Here is an 18,600-nt window from a genome sequence, read left to right on the forward strand (position 1 = left end):
GTTCGAAACTTCATCCGCAGCTAACCCAATCGCATCTTCATGTGCTAAAACATCACTCGAAAAGGTAGTTTTCGATTCAACACGAACCGCAGCATCACCGGCTCTTAATTTTCCAACATCAGCAACAAGTTTAAGTGAGCTCGATTTCAAACTCGCAACAGAAGGTGTTGTAGAAGAGACAAGAGCACTCACGAATGGAAATATAGCCTCATCAAAAATTACATGCCTGGATATGTAAATTCTTCCATCAGCAGCTAAACACATATACCCTTTGTGTTGTGGACTGTATCCTAAAAATGTGCATGACTGTGACCTGAAATTCAGCTTGTGTTTCTGAAACATCCTCAAGTGAGGATAGCATCTGCACCCAAACACTCTCATCAACTCATACTCAGGCTTCTTTCCTAACAACTTCTCAAGTGGATATACACAATCCAGTACTTTTGTTGGCAACCGATTGATGATGTACACAGCGGTGACAACAGCATAGTACCAGAAATGCAGTGGCATTCCAGCTTGAGCCAGAAGTACCAAGGCCAATTCCACAATATGTCTATGTTTCCTCTCTACTACTCCATTCTGTTCAGAGGTATGAGGACATGTTACACGATGAAGAACCCCTTCCTTAGCTAAAACAGACGAAAGGCTCCTATACTCACCACCCCAGTCACTTTAGACAGCTTTGATAGGCACACCAAATTGAGTCAACACCATCTTTTGAAATTGTTTGAAGACAACCATAACTTGTGACCTATCCTTTAGAAAATACACCCAAGAATGCCTTGAATACGCATCTACAAATGACAAGTAATAACGAAAACCATTGGACACTACATGTGCTGGTCCCCAAATATCAGTAAAAACAAGTTGAAATGGTGCAGTATAAACAGTAGTAGAGTCAAGAAACGGTAATTTATGGCTTTTGCCAATGCAGCACGCTTCACACATATTATTCATATATTTAGAAACCAGTACATCCAGTGATTTACAAACACGAGCAATAATATTATATGTTGCATGTCCTAACCGACGGTGCCAAAGTTCTAAGCTATTTGTAGCAACAGCAGTGTGTGCAGCAACATTTTGACAAACACTTGCAACTCGATCTCTTGAGAAAACGTATAACCCATCCTGAACACGGCCACGCAGCAAAATGTTCTTAGTAACAACATCACGAACACAGCATCCTTGGGCATGGAATTCAAAGAACACCCCATTGTCCCTAGATAACTTAGACACCGAGAGAAGATTTTATGTTATTTGAGGTACATGAAGCAAACCATTTAACAACAATGATCTGGTTGACGTTTCTAATGTAGCATCACCAGTCATATTAACATGTAAAGAGAGACCATCACCAACCATTAGCTTACCTTGGCCACCACACTCTACCCGATTAGTAATATTACCTGCATTTGGTGTCACGTGATGAGTGGCACCCGAATCCACTACCCAATCATATTGACTAGATGTAGAATCCATATGATCTCGAGAAGTACCCTCTGTCATCGACTGAGATCGAGACTTATTTGAACATCATTCACAAGCAGCATTGTCATAAGATACAATATTAGCCATGGCTGAGTTAGTTGTAAGCTGAGACTGATTTGCATTAGATGACACAATCTGAAAGTTCTCATCATACCGATGCCAACATCGGTCAACAAGATGGCCTGGCTTCCCACACAGCTGACATTAAACTTGAGACCTGCCACGTCCACGACCAGTCCTGCCATTAGATCTCCCACCAGAATATGCAGGTTGATGCGATCGATGATAATGAGAATATGTATTAGAGTCATCCTTTGTAGACTCAAAACCACGAGCAATATTCGCACTTGCTTACACCACCTCTTCTTGAGCAGCGAATCCTGCTAACTGTGTTTCAGCATCAATAAGAATTGTACATACTTTTTCCAAAGACAAAGCTTCTCCACTGGTGGTGATCACTGCCATGAAGGGTTGATACTCCCTGGGCAGACCTTTTAGAATACTTGCCACCTGACCAACGACAGAAACATCACTTCCACAAGACGCCAAAGCATCACACGTTTCTTTAACTCGTGACAAATACACCCGCATAGTCTCATCACCCTTCTTGAGAGATTGCAGTTTACAGTGCAGATTCATCACTGCTGTTGATGATCTTGTAGCAAAAAACTGTAGAACAGTACTCCACACTGTAGAAGCAGTCTCTGCTCCAACAAACTGGGACAGTAAATGGTTGCTAATTGTTGACAACAGCCAAGAAGCCAACGCACTGTCTTAGGCCACAAAGTCCTCGTATGCTTCATTTGGGATCATCGCACCACTTTCATCAGCCACCATCTCTGGTGGAGACTTCAACGCACCAGTGAGCAACCATTCAAGTCGATGACTGCGAACGGTAAGTAAAACTTGCTGTTTCCATAGCAAGAAGTTGACTTCATCGAGCACCACGTTGATCTTTTTATTTGTAAACATCTTGACTCTACTGGGGGAAAAGGAAACCACTTCACTAAGTGACATTATCACATCGCAAGACTAAAGAAAAGGTCACCAGGATCTCCGGCGATTGATACCTTGTTGGAATATTATGAAACTTCATGAATTGCAATCAATATATGAAAAACCCCTTTTTATTTACATAACCTTGTATGCTGTTATATACAGCTTGATGGATTACACTAACTGCTACTAACAAAGCTAACAGAATCAAGAAACTACCTAACAGCATTACCAACCTTAACTACTAACAGTACTAAGAATCACTTCAGTTACAACTACTTGAGCAGCTCAACTATGCCTAACATATTATAAAATTTATGCTACATTTTGATTATAAACATAAAAATTATAGGGTTTGAAGTAGAACTTATGCTGAGAATTGTTAAATTTTATGAGCTGGAGTCCCAGAAAAAGGATAAAACTTGTGTTTTAGCAACATAAATTACACGATGGCAGCTTGGAGTTGTTTTCATGGAGCAAAGTTGAAAAATAATAATTTCGTAGGATTGGTGGTCTTATGACTTCACCTTAAATAGCTTATTTCTAGAGGAATGATCGTGCCAACAGAGATATCAATCAAGTTTTTTTTTCTTTTACTCACCCCCTATATTTTTTTATTACTTCTTAGGTCATGAAGATTAATAAAGATATAATTTTTTTGGACATTAATGGAATCGGAAGAAGTGATGGAGAAGATAAAGAAAGCTGGGGAGAGAAAAGGGTACGGAGTGGAGGAAGGGAAAAGAGGGGTGCCGGTGCTGGGAAAGAGAGGGTGGGCGGTGGCGGAGAAGGGAGAATGTATTTTGACATATTATATAATTTTATTTTTAATTGATTTTCATTTATTCACATAAAACAAATTTAAATTAAATGGTGTGTTACATGTTTTGATTGGTCGCCAAATTTTTTTCTAACAAAGTTAACGTTTTCAGGTAAATGGGTAACATTTTAAACTTCATGAGGCAAAACATACCGAAAATACTTTAGGGGACAACTCGGTATAAATGATATATTTTAGGGGTCGATGTGCATTTAAGCCTATAAAATGATACTTGTTCAAAATCTTTTTAGTCTTTTGATAATTCACAAATACCTTGCAAACATAATCGTTTAAACTCGAGACTTCAAAGAAGAATAACACTCCCTTTTATCACGTGATTACATAATAGGTTAAAAAATAATATCTTAATTTTTTATAAAATTATAAAATATTTTATTTATATAATAATAATAATAATATCAACAAATAAACATTTTAACAACATATGGAATCTCAATAAGATCCTCCTACAAATGTTTATACTCCCTCCATCCCACTAAATGTATCTATTATTAACTTTAAAAAGGTTAAAATTTTAAACTTTGACCACAATTATTTTAAACATTTTAAATAATTAAATCTTATAAAATATATATTTAAAAATTATTTGATTTAAAGTTTTTAAAATATATCAATAATAAATTTTAAATGATAATGAGTAAAAATTAAAAAGCTTAATTATTAAATTTTATAAAGTTTGACAGATTTAATGAGAAAGAGGGAGTCGCATTTTTTATTTTAAGTGAGTGAGAGAGATGACATATATATATATATATAACCCTTTTCTATCCCAATGCGATCCTCCTACGAGTGGTCAGCTTTTACTTTGGAATCTCAATTTTTTCCCTTCCTCTTACACGGTTACCAACATTCTAGAGTTTCATCACAAATACTTGCTCGTTTGAAAGCCAAAATCTTTTGAGATTGGTTTTTCACACAGTACTTTTATTCGAGCAGATTTCTTATTCAATAAAAATAAATTTGATGTAATTTAATGAGATTCTTATGAAAGATATATATTTGATGTGGTTTACCCAATAAAAATAGACCCAAGACTACTCAATATAACTACACTAACAATTGGTATCAGAACATAAATCAGCATTTAAAGTCAATTCTAACGCAGTTTATGCCAATTAAAGATATTCGATCGCTAAGGCTCGACGAAACTAATTATGGGTATTACAAAATCCTGCATGTGTATCTTTTTGAAGTCAAACGATGAATAAACATCAATGGTTGTTGTTAAGAATAGAAGCCCCACACGCATAAAGTTAGCGGTTCCATCCTCCACAAGCATGTATGTCTATTTGAATGACTCAAAATCAACATTAGAACTCCGCTTGTTTAGTTAGTGTATGAGATAATATAATCTGATATTTAACTCACTTTTACCAGTTGGAATACCAATTATGAGATTAGAAGCAATGAAGATTGTTGAAAAAATATATACATTCTGAATGACAAGTGGATGTATGATTGCTTGGTTTATTGCTTGTTAAGAAAGACGTGTGTGCCATAATTAAGGCCATTGAAACCTTAATAAAATTCTTAGTTAATCAAATACTATAAAAATATTACAATCAACATTCTTTTAACTTAAACTTTTGGTTTCACCACCGACTGGTATCAAGCCATACCAGAGAATGGCAATTTCAACCGTGCTATGGCTACTCATACCATGCAAACTTAATTAAGGTAGTATCTAAAGGAAAGATTAAATTCAAAAACATATTATGTAGATTCATTTCAAAATACGTCAAAATGATTAGGATCCTTCAATATGTTTAGTTAAAAAGTTCCATTACCAAAGCTTGATGCTTGGTTCTTTTCATTTCTATCCTTTTTCTTATGGAGGATTTATAATGGCTTCACTGCGGTAAGGCAAATCAAGGTGGACTAGTTGCGACTCAATAGACCTTTGCAATCAGTTCAATGAGAGGAAAATGTGTAGCTCAGATTCATGTCAACAAAGTGTATTAAAGGCAAGTAGCTGCCAACCCTGTTAGCTGTCTAAATGCATGAAAAAATCAACAACTTTTAGTAGACTGATATCACTATCGGTCTTGGCCCGACATACCTTACTGCATTGCAAAATATATATATATTGGTAGGATGCGTGAAATTTTAAAAACAGAAGCCAATTAGTTTTTTCCCCTGAAAAGACATTAGGAAATTTAGAAAAACAGAAAGAAAAATGAAAGTTGAATATGCCATAAGAGGGAAAATCTCATACCTGTAAAACTTGACAGTTTTCTAGCATGCTTTTTCCTCCCTGAAATTCATGAAAAGAATATTAATCAAGAGCCAGGCTCTATAGTTCCAGAACAAAGATACATGATTTCATGCATATTACAATACTACACAATATTCAAAAAAGCTGAAAAGTTCAAGGACAGTCTTTGGAGCTTAAATAACAAAGAGAGTATCGTTGGAAAGAAATCAACTTTTTGTTAAGTACACATTAATTGGACATCTGAGAAAATAATAGAAATTAGGTCATGATACAAAGGAAACTATATATAAGGAACAAGAAAGTAGAATAAAAATCACAACTTTGTCTATAGTAAGCTAGAAGGTGTCTTGTGAATACATGATGCTTTGACCTTCTTCAAATATTAAACCTTTTGAGCATATGACCCTACAACGTGAGATTAGCCTCATGCTCCCAGGGCTCAGAAGGCCCTCCTTAGAAACTTATATAATATCGTATGTGAAAAATATAGAATGTGAACATCAATTAAACGAACCAGTCCAGCTTAACAGGGAACCTTTCACATGCTGCCACCAGACCCATCAACTACTATGGCTTCAACCACCTTATGACCAACTTTTGATCTTCGCTTATTGTTACTTTTTGAGTTCTATTAGTACTGCTACACGTCATGACAGCCAGATTCTTCTACCAAATTATTCTCGCCCAACAGAGATTGAATTTCTTTGCCTCCCATAAGTAGAGTTAGCACTTCAAGCTTAGCTTTATTTAGAGTAATTAAGAATAAATTATTCATCTAAAACGAAACTTCTCTATAGTTCCACAAAACATTTCCATTATGAAATGGAAAAGTCATGACCAGTACTGAACTAGAATTATATCTTTCACTAAGGGATCTGATCAATTTTGGTCCCTGCAGATTCAAAGTCTGAACGTCGTAGTCTACAGAATATATCAATGTAATTATTTGCAACTTAGTGATCAAATTCCCAAATGCCATTGTAGTCTAACAACTAAATAGCAGAGGTATATTTTCGCACAAGAAATGGAGCAACAAATCAACTTTAATCTTCAATCTTGTTTTTACTCTTTTTTGCTAATATTTGCTTTTAACTATAAAGGAGCAAGAATAATTTTTTCTTGAATAAATTCTAAGGTGCATGACCTAAAATCATACCAGAAATAACACCATGCAGGAGCACTTTCACACAATTATCCATAATTTTAGAGGAAATGAAAGATGTGCCTTCAAAATAGTATAAAGTATGTTGCTCGAATTATTTTTCTTGAAGTACCCGACACACATCTTACAAATATTATCGGGATATAAGTACGAAGATATCACTCTCAAAGAACCTTCTAATACATGAAAAAACTTCAAAATAAAATAAGACGCCCATGTCAGTCACATATATCTATATATCTAACACAACCTGAGTCCGAGTACCATTGGTCTAAACAACACAAAAACTTAGCATCGTACAAGCTAATGACCACCTATATTTCAAAGCTATTTCTCCATGATTTCGAATAGAGAATTATAATAACAAAAATACGCACAAAATATAAAATCAGGAGGTACAAAATGAAGCCGGAACAAACCTAGAACACCCAAACCCACTTCAGGAAACAGCTCCAATAAACAGGATAAAACAAAAAAATTAAGGTAGCTTTTGGAAACTTAAATTTCGAAAGACTAATCAGGGTTTAAAAAAAAAGAGATTTTTGTGATGAAACACAGAGAAATGTAATGACGAATTCTCATATTCATTAAATCGGGCACCTATTCATTAATAGTGTGAAATTCATAAACATACTTGTAAAGTTGACAATTCAAGCTTTTTGATATATATATATATATGATAATATGGAATCTCAATTAATTTGTACATAATTAATTCATTTTAATTCAAAAACTCTATAAAAAATTAAATTGAAATCCCAATCTTCAAATTCATGTTCATAGGTACAGAAGAATGTTTCAATTCAATGGGAAAGAAAAAAAAGGCATACCTTGGAGTAAGGGATGATATGGTCATAGTCATGGCACAAGCAACCAGAACAACCAACGAGCTTCCTGAAAACAATGTTGCCAACAGCGTCACGCCGCCAGCGAGCTGGGTCTCGTCCCTTGACCTTCTCGGCTTTTTCCCAGCATTGTTGTTTGACGCTGTAAGGAAAGCTCCTGGGATTAGGGCTTGAATCCGGTGAAATTTGGAGATCTTCAAAAAGACTGGTGATTGCAGAGCTCCCTTCTCGCTCCGTCACCGCCAGTTCACCGTCGACCAAAGAGGCCGACGGTGGCGCAACTTTTGATGAACGCGAACGATGCGGGGAATATGGGCGGGACTTTGATTGTATCTTGGTCTTGGAATCTTTGCCATCTATTATCATTTTTTTATTTTTTATTTTTTATTTTTTATTTTTGTCGCTGTGGATTTGGTTGGTGTTATGGCTTCGATTTGGGAGGAACCTCACTTAACTTCTTGCAATCCGGATAAGGTTAAACTATTAATTTCATCACTCAATTTTGATTCTGTATCTATTTTTATAACTTAACTTTAAAATTTTTCAATATGATTCCTAGACTTTGAAGTCAATTTTGGTTTGGGTCTAGGGTTAATGTGTTATTAGGACGTGTCGATTTGAGACTTGAGTTTGGGTCAGTTTGGAACAAATTTAATACTAACACATGATATATAAACTTAAAATTTATTTAAAAATATTAATTATTTTTTGGTATATCAAAATACCAAAGTATGTTCAACACATGGTATATGGTAAATTATGAGGAATGCCACTTCTATTTGAGTTTTGTGTTATTTTGATAGAAATTAAAGAGAAGTTATGTTTCAATCACTTGTTCTATTAAATTGTTCTAATTTAGTTATTGAATCATTAATTTTTGTTACATTAATGGTGTGTCACTTTAACAAATGCTTAATCTATATCACATATTTTATTTTATTTTAGTTTTTAATAACTATGTCTTTATGACACGTTTTTTTATACTTTCGTGGCACATTTTCGTCCATCTTTTGACACATTTTGATATTTTTATGGGTTGTTTGGTCGATTTCATCATTTAATTTTCTCAGGGTTGAATTTAATATCGCCTCAACCGATCAAAATGATACTTATTTGTTATCCTGGTGGTCTACCTTGCTTTGGACTCTCAGATGAATTTGGATATGTGATTTGTGTTCAAAGATAATTTTCTCATGACGTTTAGCTCTGATTTGTGATTGTCGGTGGTCTTCATATAGTTTGATCCTCTGTTGTGGTTCGTTTTCTGATGTAATCAAATCTATTCACATCTTTAATTTGTTCAAGTTTTTTTTATGTTTTTTTAACTTTTTCCTTGTATGGTCCTTATATGATCATAAGTGATTATTTTCATGTCAATGATATAGGAAATGTCTTAACCAGTGATGGACCGAGGGGCAGGTGGGGGCAGTTGTCCTCCTGAAAATTTAAAATTACCATATATTTTAGTTTTGTTCTATGATTTTCTATTGAAAATATGTTTTAGCCCCTGAAATTTTATAAGTTCATGTTCGTCCCTCCTAATATAAAATCATGCATTCATCACTGGTCTTAGTTATGTGTTTAGTTTACACTTATGGTTGTAAACTATCATTGTAATTTTGGAATTTTTTTTAATAATACTAGTGGGTTCTATTTATATATAAAAAAGTTTAGACAAAATATCAATTTTTTTCAACTAATTTTCACCTTTTTCTTCTAATAAACTTGGATTTCAAGTTAATCGTTAGCTTTAAATCGAGCGGTCAAAAATATAGTTTTTTTTTGTATAATTCCCGGTTTTTAAGGCTTCACCTTTATTAATTCGGACAAAACACAAGGACTCGAACTCAAAACTTACTTGAGCGATAACAAGCTGTTTAGTACTTGAACTAACTCCGTTGGTAAAAATATAGCTTTTTTATACATTTACATGGACTTATTTGCAAGGTGAAGAAAAGTAGTGAAGTGATTCTTCATAGAAATTTCCATGAACTTGTAAGAACAACTACATGTTCCATATACATTTATTCTCAAAAACCAAGAAAGTGGTAAGAAGTTGCAAAATTCCACCCTTTGGCCTTAAGGAAAGTATAATTAAAGTGTTCATAACATATTTTTATGTTGTGTCGTGTCATAATTTTATTTAAAATATTAATATAGTGGACGTGAATGCATATGAACGCATTGTTTTTCCTGGGCTTTTCCTCGTGGACTCTTCAAATATATATATATATATATATATATATATATATATATCAAAGTGGTGTAGCATCCACACTCCAACTCCATCCATTTCTCTGTAAATTTTAATACATTGCACATCGATTTCTTGTTGCCACCTTCTTCAACTTCATAGAACAAAATGCAGAAATCACCATCGTCGTCGTCATCGAACGGGATGGTTCCGCTATGGGGACTCGTTGTGTCTCTTATCTTTCTCAACTTCGCAATCATACTGCATGATTTCTATTCGAGCATTCGTTTCATCATCAGTATATTCAAATTTATCCCAGTAATCATTTCTTGTATCCGCGCCTCTCCCTCTGCAACAACAAAGAAAATCTGCAGAAACTGCGAGAGAACTTGTAATGCTAATGCAGCCGGCGAAGATCATATAAACCTGTCGTTTTCGGAATTGAAAACGGTGATCGAGAACGAGGGAATGGCTCAAATAGAGTGGCTGTTCGAGGAAGAAGAACAGAGTTTGATGGAAGCGAAAGAAGCTTTCGATGTGTTAGATGAAAACAAGGATGGATTCATCGATGCAAAGGAGTTGAGGAATGCATTGTCTTCGTTAGGATTCATCAAGGAGGCTTCGGAAGATGACTGCGAAAGGATGATTAAAGGGTTTGATGATGATTTGGATGGTCAAATTGATTTCAATGAATTTTTAAAAGCGTTGGAGACAAGTTTCTGCTCTCCAAATTAAGCTTCCTTTCTTTTCCTTTTTCCTTACCCTCCTCGTGTGTGTATGTATTACTTCAACTTAAAATTACCTACAACTTAAGACTTGTTTGTTATAAGAAAAATAATTTTCCATTGTATATTTGATTTTTATTTACTTTTTTTATATAATTTTTAAAATATGAATTTTTTTTAAACGTAATCAGAGATTCTAATTTTAAATTTTACAATGAGAGGAGTTTATCAGATTCCATCATAAAACCTCTATTGTTGCATCAGTTCTATCAGAAGAAAAGGTCATAAACAGGAAATGTTCGGATTCGGGTGCATATCTGTGAGTCACTTCATCTACAAATTATGGCAATGTCCCGATGGAGGCGTTTGATTCATGAAAGTAGGTTTTGTTTGCTGCGATAAACAACGATCCAAATCAACGACTTTAAACTATATCAAAGTAAATAAAACAAGTTCGACTATACAAATATAACGAATCCACTGACTTAGTAGGATGTAAGTAGAGCAAGAGAAATGATGTTTCCACACCCGATGGTAAGAATTCCCATAAAAAATGGCAATGCCACAAGGGCCAGAAGAAGATATCCAAGATTGATGACCACTGTTAGACATTGGTCTCGGGGCTTCGAAGTCGGTAATAACTTGGTAAACTCCTGGATTTCCTTGTAAGTTCCTTGTCATCTCAGGCTTCAACTTCTCATCCTCTTGCAAGTTTACAGAACTATATTGCAGGTACAAGAATTTCTTACTGAGTTGGGAATTTAAGTACGCGTCACTCCCTAATTCAGGCCATTACTTTCCTGTACTGTATTATCATTAACTTGTACTGAGCTGCCGACATCGGTTTGTTTACCAGAGGCAAAGAAACCAGAATAACTGGCAAGGGAGCCATCTGCAGGGCACCCCGTATCTCTGGATTAAAGGAACACAAAAAATTCATTTTGAGATTAAGTCAGCTGGTTGGCTTTGAGAGAAATTTTTTATTCAAATTGAATGTCAAAGCAGACTAATAGGAATTGAATTTGAAGGAAAATATCCATAAAGGTCTTACAGATTAGGGAGAAAGTTGGGATCATTTTGCAATAACATTTGCTGATTGTCATTGTTTGGAAGCCGTGTAACAGGTTCGCCTTCTTGCACCCCGCCCATCATCACAGCAAAGGCATCGCATTCTGAAACTGTAAGCCAAACAAGTTACAAGATATTACCCCCAAACGAAAGAGACATGGAAGAGAGTAAATATTTTGCTACCTGGTAGTAGATTCTAGTGGTAGAAGATGGTGCTTTCCATAGTTTTCCTGCCAAGATAGTAGCATGTGTAAGTAATTTGTACATAATTATGGCCCAGACTGGATTCTATTAAATTGGTAACTTTATCAATACAAAGAGGCAAAATAATCAAGCAGTTTTCATCAGGATCTGGGAAGGCTAAACTTTATTGTAGTTAAACCTATGTGACTCAAACTTGTGTGATTGTTGGATATGAGTATGTTTCAAATGCAGCTAGGGTCAGATTTTCTAAGTGTTTCCATGTATTTGGAGGATCCTTGGAGGTCATATCTCCATATGTATGTGCCGGACACGAGTTCTATACATGGATACTTAAAGAAAAACGGAGAGTCGGAACAACAAAGTTAAACAACATTATCACTTGAACCAAGCAAATACATACAATGTGTTGATACTTGATTATGCTCTATATGTGGAACATATACATAACAAATATATATATATATATATATATATATATATGCATGTCTGTATGCATTTCTCTTTTTGTCTTGACTACGAAAGAAAACAACATACCTTGTGTATCCGTATACGCTCAATGGATTCTCTAAGTGAATCTTCCATCTGCCTAAGATGTTCTATGTTGTCAATTTTATCTGGATTACTCCAGTAGCTGAAACCATCACATGATACGATAAGAATTCCTAAAATTACTCCAAAAATTAATCCATAAAACAAATAATCATGAACACAACCAAAATAAAGAGAGAGAACGCAAAACAACAACTTAAATTGCTAGCGTCCAAAGGTTAGAGGCGAGCTATTAACAGAGTTTGAGTTACATCAGAAACTAACAACTTAATAAGTTGACCACCAGTGGTACTTTTCCTTTTCATACAGTTACGTTATAATTTTTTTAAAAATGTAAGCTTATATTATTCTGGATGATCTAGCATTTATCAACAAGCCAATCCCTTAAATTATAATATCTCAATATGATAATATATAGCAACATTAAACCTATGAATCAAGTTCCTTCCACCCTTAAACCCACCATATCTTAATTCCAATCAAATTGGCCATAAACTTGCCACGTAAAATGCTAATGTAGCAAATGCCGAAACTTCCATAATGGCCTCAAAATGCATAATGTATTTTCTATCCTCAGGAAAACATTAAACTAAAACACTAAACTCAGAAAAAGTAGTTAATTAGGGTCTAAAGATCAATTAGAGGATGTTCTAATAGACAAAGCTAGCATATATTGCAGTAGATTAGAGTTTAAGAATATAATTTACTATAATACGATAAATGGCGAGTCTTCTTCTTATCACATGCAAATATTTTATAAGCAAGAACAAAAAGAAAAAGCAATACTTTAACAACCAAAAGCTCCAAAGGTGCACCTCAGTCTCTTATGTACTTCGTTAAGCCGAGCTTGCAACATTGACACTTCATTAGTCATTTCCTGAAAATAGCAATATCCATGAAGCCTAACAAAAATAAGAATTAGAAGAAAACCTAAGATCAAATGGGACAAAGGTTGCAAGCAAACTTCATACCTCAACAGATTGACTGCTGCAAAGTTAAAAAAAAAAGAGAGAGAGAGATTAAACTCCCCCTAATCTCTTACTTAAAAATAAACATATTACCTGGAAGAAAATGAAAAAACAATACATACGTTGCACCTAGAAAGTCTTGTATGTTTAAATCATGGTCCAATTTCTTGAAGGTTTTCTTCAGTGCCTATATTCAAAATAACAAGAACAAAAAATTAGAATGATAGAAGAGTAATAAGGCTATACTCTTCACTTGAAGCAGAATATATTGAAGAATGTGTGTAGCAAGGAGTCTTACTTCAAGGCTCTCCAGTTTCCTGTCATGGACCGAGAAAAACCAGGTAGCTAAAATGCCATTTGAATACCACAGATTACTATACAGGTCAAAATTCATAATGCACACCTTTTTGCCCTTTCTTGTGGAGTTAATTGTGCAAACTTTGCAATAACCTCTTCGATGGAGCTGAAAAAAGAGCAAACAAGCACAAAAAATGGGCTGATTACGTTACATAATTTTCTTCTACAAGCATGTCATCTTCCGTTATATAACCATAACTAAATGCATATATATATAATTATTTAGACAATGATATACCTATGGCTACTTCGGATATTGCTTGTAACGTGCATGAAAAATTGTTATTAGGAAAACAAAGAATAACAGTAAAATATATTCTAAGAAATATATTTATGCTTTTAAATGATAAAAAATCAAAATACAGCACAAATCCAGAGATCAAAAGTGGCAAAAAGTATAAATTATTAAAATCCTAGTCCACCATGATTACTAATTAATCCAGCTAATCATCAAAATTGTCTAAGAATAAGAATGCTGCAATGAGAACTTGCACACAAATCTGTATCTTTATCTGTAGTTCATATAAAACATACACAAATTATCAGTATATATTCTCTACTACTTCTGCTATTGTTATACATTGTATCGATGTAATATTGATTTCTCTCTCAAATGAACACAAAAATATATAGGAAGGTCAAATGTGGCTATCATTTGCAAACAAATAGGAGTTTAAATGTTCCAAAGAACTAAAGAAGCAATGATTCATTAATCTCTAGTAAAACATAAACTTAAGCCAAACGATGATTCAATCCTTCCAATACCTGCGCTCTCCATTGAATAACGTAGGCTTCCCGGTCAGAGAAAACATGAGAAGGATGATATGACTGTCGCATAATATCGATAATTCCTTGGCTTTCTTCAAGATTCCAGTTCTTCGTTTCGAATAAGTAACTTGCCTGTTGCTATAGCTCTCTAACCTTTTAATTTTTAGTTTAACCCTTCCCATCCTGCAAATTCGAAAGAAAAATCATGGATCACTTTCTTAAACCATATTTTCATTCTAAGTCACAAAAATCTCCACATTTACCCACTCTAATTAAGCAAAACAAAGCTGTACAAGTGGAGCTCACGTCCCGGGCATCAACATCAGACAACCATGTGATCTTCAATAGAATTTCAAACGCAGATACCCAAAATTGAAAAATTGGAAGAAAATTTAATAGAAAAATGTTAAACATAAAAAAGAAAAAGGATTTGTTGACACCTATCATCACGTTCCCTTTTCCACAGAAACAGAGCATATCTTATTGTAGGAAAAAAAGTTTTTAAGTTGAATGTGATTAATATTTCAGAAACCCGGAAGGGAAATACCAATAAAATTACAAATTAAGAAAATTAAAAAAGAGAGAAAATCTGTTAACTCCCAATGGAGAGAAAACAAAAATTTTATCTTTGTCCCCTAAAAAAACCCAATTAACAGAAATGGAGTATAGCCGGGAGAGAAAAGCATTAAGTAATAGGAGAACAACAATTGTTTTGGTGAATTCATTGAGATTAAAAATAAATAAATCAAACAGTGAGGCTGAAAAAAAATAAAAGAAAGAAATGAATGAAAACGAAAGAGAAATGAAACCAGAACTTCAATTTAGAGAGGAGGAGGGGTCAGGCTATGATTTCGGTGGTTCAAAACACTGAAATTTCGTAACTTCACGAAGAAGGGGAGAGCTTAGAGACGGTGGATAGAGCCAGCCAAATAGAGGGTGAAATGTTCCACCAAATGTTCATGAAAATCTAAACCAGAAGATTGCATAGATTGGACCGGATCATGTGTTTTTTATTCAACAAACATTTAAGAAAATTATTGAAGGAAAGTTATTTTATATAGTACCATAGAAACTTTAATTTATATAATTATATATATTTTTAATCGAAAAATATAATTATATATTTTTAATTTTAAAGTTTTTTAAAATTTAAAGTTTAAGGAATTAAATATTAAAAATTTTAAATTTAGAATAAATAAGTTATATAAAATAAATTGTTTACAAATGTTTTTAATAAAATATTTAAAATTATAACAAGTTACTTGAAGTGGTAAGCAACTTAACATCAATTAAATAGCTCTCAAATTCAAATTTTTATGTATATAAAAAATTTACACTAAGAAACTCAACTATTAAAATTAAAATTAGATATATGATGAATGTGAGTTGGTGCACGAAACTTTTGAAAAAAAAATTATAAAATTACTTTTAAACTAAAAAGATTTAAATTCGATTCGGATCGAATAAAAATCGATCTAGTTTTTTCACCTAGCTAAAAAATCGGATTTAAAAAAAATCGATTTGGATCCTAATTGGTTTGGAGGGCCGGATGGTGTAACCGGTTTCGGTTTGAAAAAAATCAATTTAAAAAAAAAACGGTTTTTAATCCGGTAAAAAAATTGGTCGTCCAATTTTTTCCCAAACCGATTATATTAACAGCTAGTTTTTAAACCCCATACCGGATTTTTCGAATAAAAAACCAGTTTTTTATCTGATTTTTTTCAAGCTGTTTTTTAATCCGGTAAAAAAACTGGTCGTCCATTTTTTTCCCAAATCGGTTATCCTATCCGGTTTTAAAATATCTGATCCGGTTTAAAAAAAACCGATTTTTTCCAAATCTGGTTTCGGATATTTTTTACGCAAAATCGGATATTCGGATTTTTTGTGCACTTCTAGGTGAAGGAATGTTTAATCCAAATATATAAAAAAACACTATATTTTAAATATATGTATTTTTAGTACATTAAAGTTTAAGTCATTGGTGGCTCTCTAGTACTGGTTCGGATATATCTAAAACTCAATTAAGATTTACATAGAAATTTACAGATTATTCAACAAAAATGACGGTAGTAAGATTTAAACTTGACCTTACAAACTCAAATATATGTATACATTAAGGTAAAAAAATATATGTGTAGATATTATTTATAACAATTTTCTCAATTTCATGTTGTAACGAAAAGTATTACCTATTATAATAAAATAAAATAGTTTTTAAAATAGTATAGGTAATTATTAAGATAATATGTTATCTAGAATATTTTTTAGTCATTAATAATATATATTTTATAAATATAATTATGGCTTAATGAAAAAATAAGTGTATGAATTTTATCTCGAAAAACGTTTTAATTCATAAAGAATTTTTTGATAAAATTGGATGCATAATGTTTTCATCGGAACACATTTAGGTGTTAAGACTATAACGTAATTAAATTTGCTCGTTAAGTGACACGTGTCGAGTTCTGATAATTTTAAAAATTTATTTTTAAAATTAAAAAAAACAATTTACAAAAAAAAATCAAATCCCCGCATGCTCAACCCCCTCTTTTTCTTTCCCCTTCTCTCTTTCCCTTTCTCCCTTCCATGGTTGTCGATCGGCCATTCGTCATCGTCACTGCCACCTTCACTAGCACTGGTGTCGACTCCCGATCAAACACCTGTTGATCTTTCGTCGTAAGATGTCATCGTTTACGGAGAAGCATTCAAATGTTCGTCTGATTTTAAGCCATCATCGTTGTTTTTCGTTGATCCCGACATCCATAAGTGACACCGCCACTACCATTCGAAACACCGTCCAATTTCGCTCAAAACCCATCTTCATCGTTGCTCCTCCGACGTTAATCTTGGAGATTATGATTTTAAAGGCATTTGGATATTGGGGACTTTAGAGATTTGGGTGACAATAAGGGCGCCAGTTGATTGATGGGTGGGCGGCAACAGGTGGGTGACCGTTCGACGATGACGATGGTGGTCAGAGATGACCGGCGATGGTTGGTAATGGGGTTGAAATGAGAGATTTTAGTTTTTCAAAGTTTTTTTTATAATTTCATTAAAAGTTTGGGGGTTTTATAAATAAAATAAGTTTTTTAATTTTTTTTCTTTTTTCATTAAAAAAATATTTTTATATTATTAAAAATAAAAAATAAGGATGAGCACCTAAAATTATAACTAAGAAAATACTAGACACTAAATTATTTTTTGAGATAGATTTTAGGTACTTATTTTTATATTAAGCCTAATTAAATCTAATTTAAAAAACCACAACATTTTTTACTAGGATTATTCAATGAATCCATAATAAAATAAAATATAAACAACATTACTAATAATCAAATGTATATTGATGAATATCTTGACAAGATATCATGATAATTATGTAAAAGAATAAAATAGTTTAATTGATTAAGATGTCATTTTTTTTGTTTTTATGTTACGTTTTCGGTCGTTTGGTTGTTATTTTAGTTTATATTTTTTTTCTCATGGTTGAATTTGACATCGTCACGACTGATTAAGATGACACTTATTTTTTATCATGTTAATTTTCCCTGCTTTAGACCCTCGAATTGAATTTGGATAAGCCATTTGTGTTCGTGACTATTTTGTTCACTTTGCTCGATTCTGATTTACGATTTTTCGGTGGTCTTTTAATAGTTTTATCCTATTTTGTGGCTCATTTGCTAATGCATTCAGATCTGTTTGTATCTATATTTTGTTCAAGTTCTTTGGTTAGGTTTTTAAACTTTTCCTTGTATGATCATTGCGTGATCTTAAGTAGCTAGTTTATGTGTTTATGGTTATAAGAAAATATCTTAGTTATATGATTACTTTACGTTTATGATCGTAGACATTCATTGTAATTTTGAATATTTTATCTTTCTAATAAAATTAGCTAACTTATATAAAAAGGAATTATTTAATTTTTTACCTGTTTTAAGAACTAACAAAATATGAAAGGTTTAATTACTCTTAATTTAATGAAATATGAGTCAAATTTTAGGCAAAAAAATCATAGGCTCGTGTATTTAAAAAAATAATGTGACTCTAGTATTATTTTTCTCTTAATATGACATTCTAACTCAGAAAATAAATTTAATGTGGTCTTTTGACCAACGTTTTTCATCATTTATCGCTACGATGCTGATATGATGGTAGTTCACAGTGTTGATGTGTCATTCTACAATATTGATATGGCAGTCTACAGTGGCTGATGACGT

The 18,600-nt window shown here is 33.1% G+C and overlaps 2 protein-coding genes and 1 pseudogene across 2 annotated transcripts; 1 reads left to right on the forward strand and 2 right to left on the reverse strand.

The window, feature by feature from the left end:
- Positions 1–5,197: 5,197 nt before the first annotated feature.
- LOC120122211 lies at positions 5,198–7,954 on the reverse strand. Its single transcript, XM_039141408.1, has 3 exons — positions 7,536–7,954; positions 5,544–5,582; positions 5,198–5,464 (listed from the first exon to the last, which is right to left on the reverse strand). The coding sequence occupies exons 1-3, from the start codon at positions 7,914–7,916 to the stop codon at positions 5,435–5,437; spliced, it is 450 nt and encodes a 149-aa protein (XP_038997339.1). The 5' UTR covers positions 7,917–7,954; the 3' UTR covers positions 5,198–5,434.
- A 1,958-nt stretch (positions 7,955–9,912) lies between these two features.
- On the forward strand, positions 9,913–10,479 carry LOC120122258 (probable calcium-binding protein CML47). The gene has a single exon (XM_039141433.1). It carries the CDS (start codon positions 9,913–9,915, stop codon positions 10,477–10,479), a length of 567 nt encoding a protein of 188 aa, XP_038997364.1.
- Positions 10,480–10,720: 241 nt separating this feature from the next.
- Positions 10,721–15,341, reverse strand: LOC120121946 (annotated as a pseudogene).
- Positions 15,342–18,600: the final 3,259 nt, after the last annotated feature.

The sequence above is a fragment of the Hibiscus syriacus genome, unplaced genomic scaffold (genome assembly GCF_006381635.1).
Source record: "Hibiscus syriacus cultivar Baekdansim isolate YM2019G1 unplaced genomic scaffold, ASM638163v2 tig00110384_pilon, whole genome shotgun sequence".
NCBI classification, from domain to species: domain Eukaryota; kingdom Viridiplantae; phylum Streptophyta; class Magnoliopsida; order Malvales; family Malvaceae; genus Hibiscus; species Hibiscus syriacus.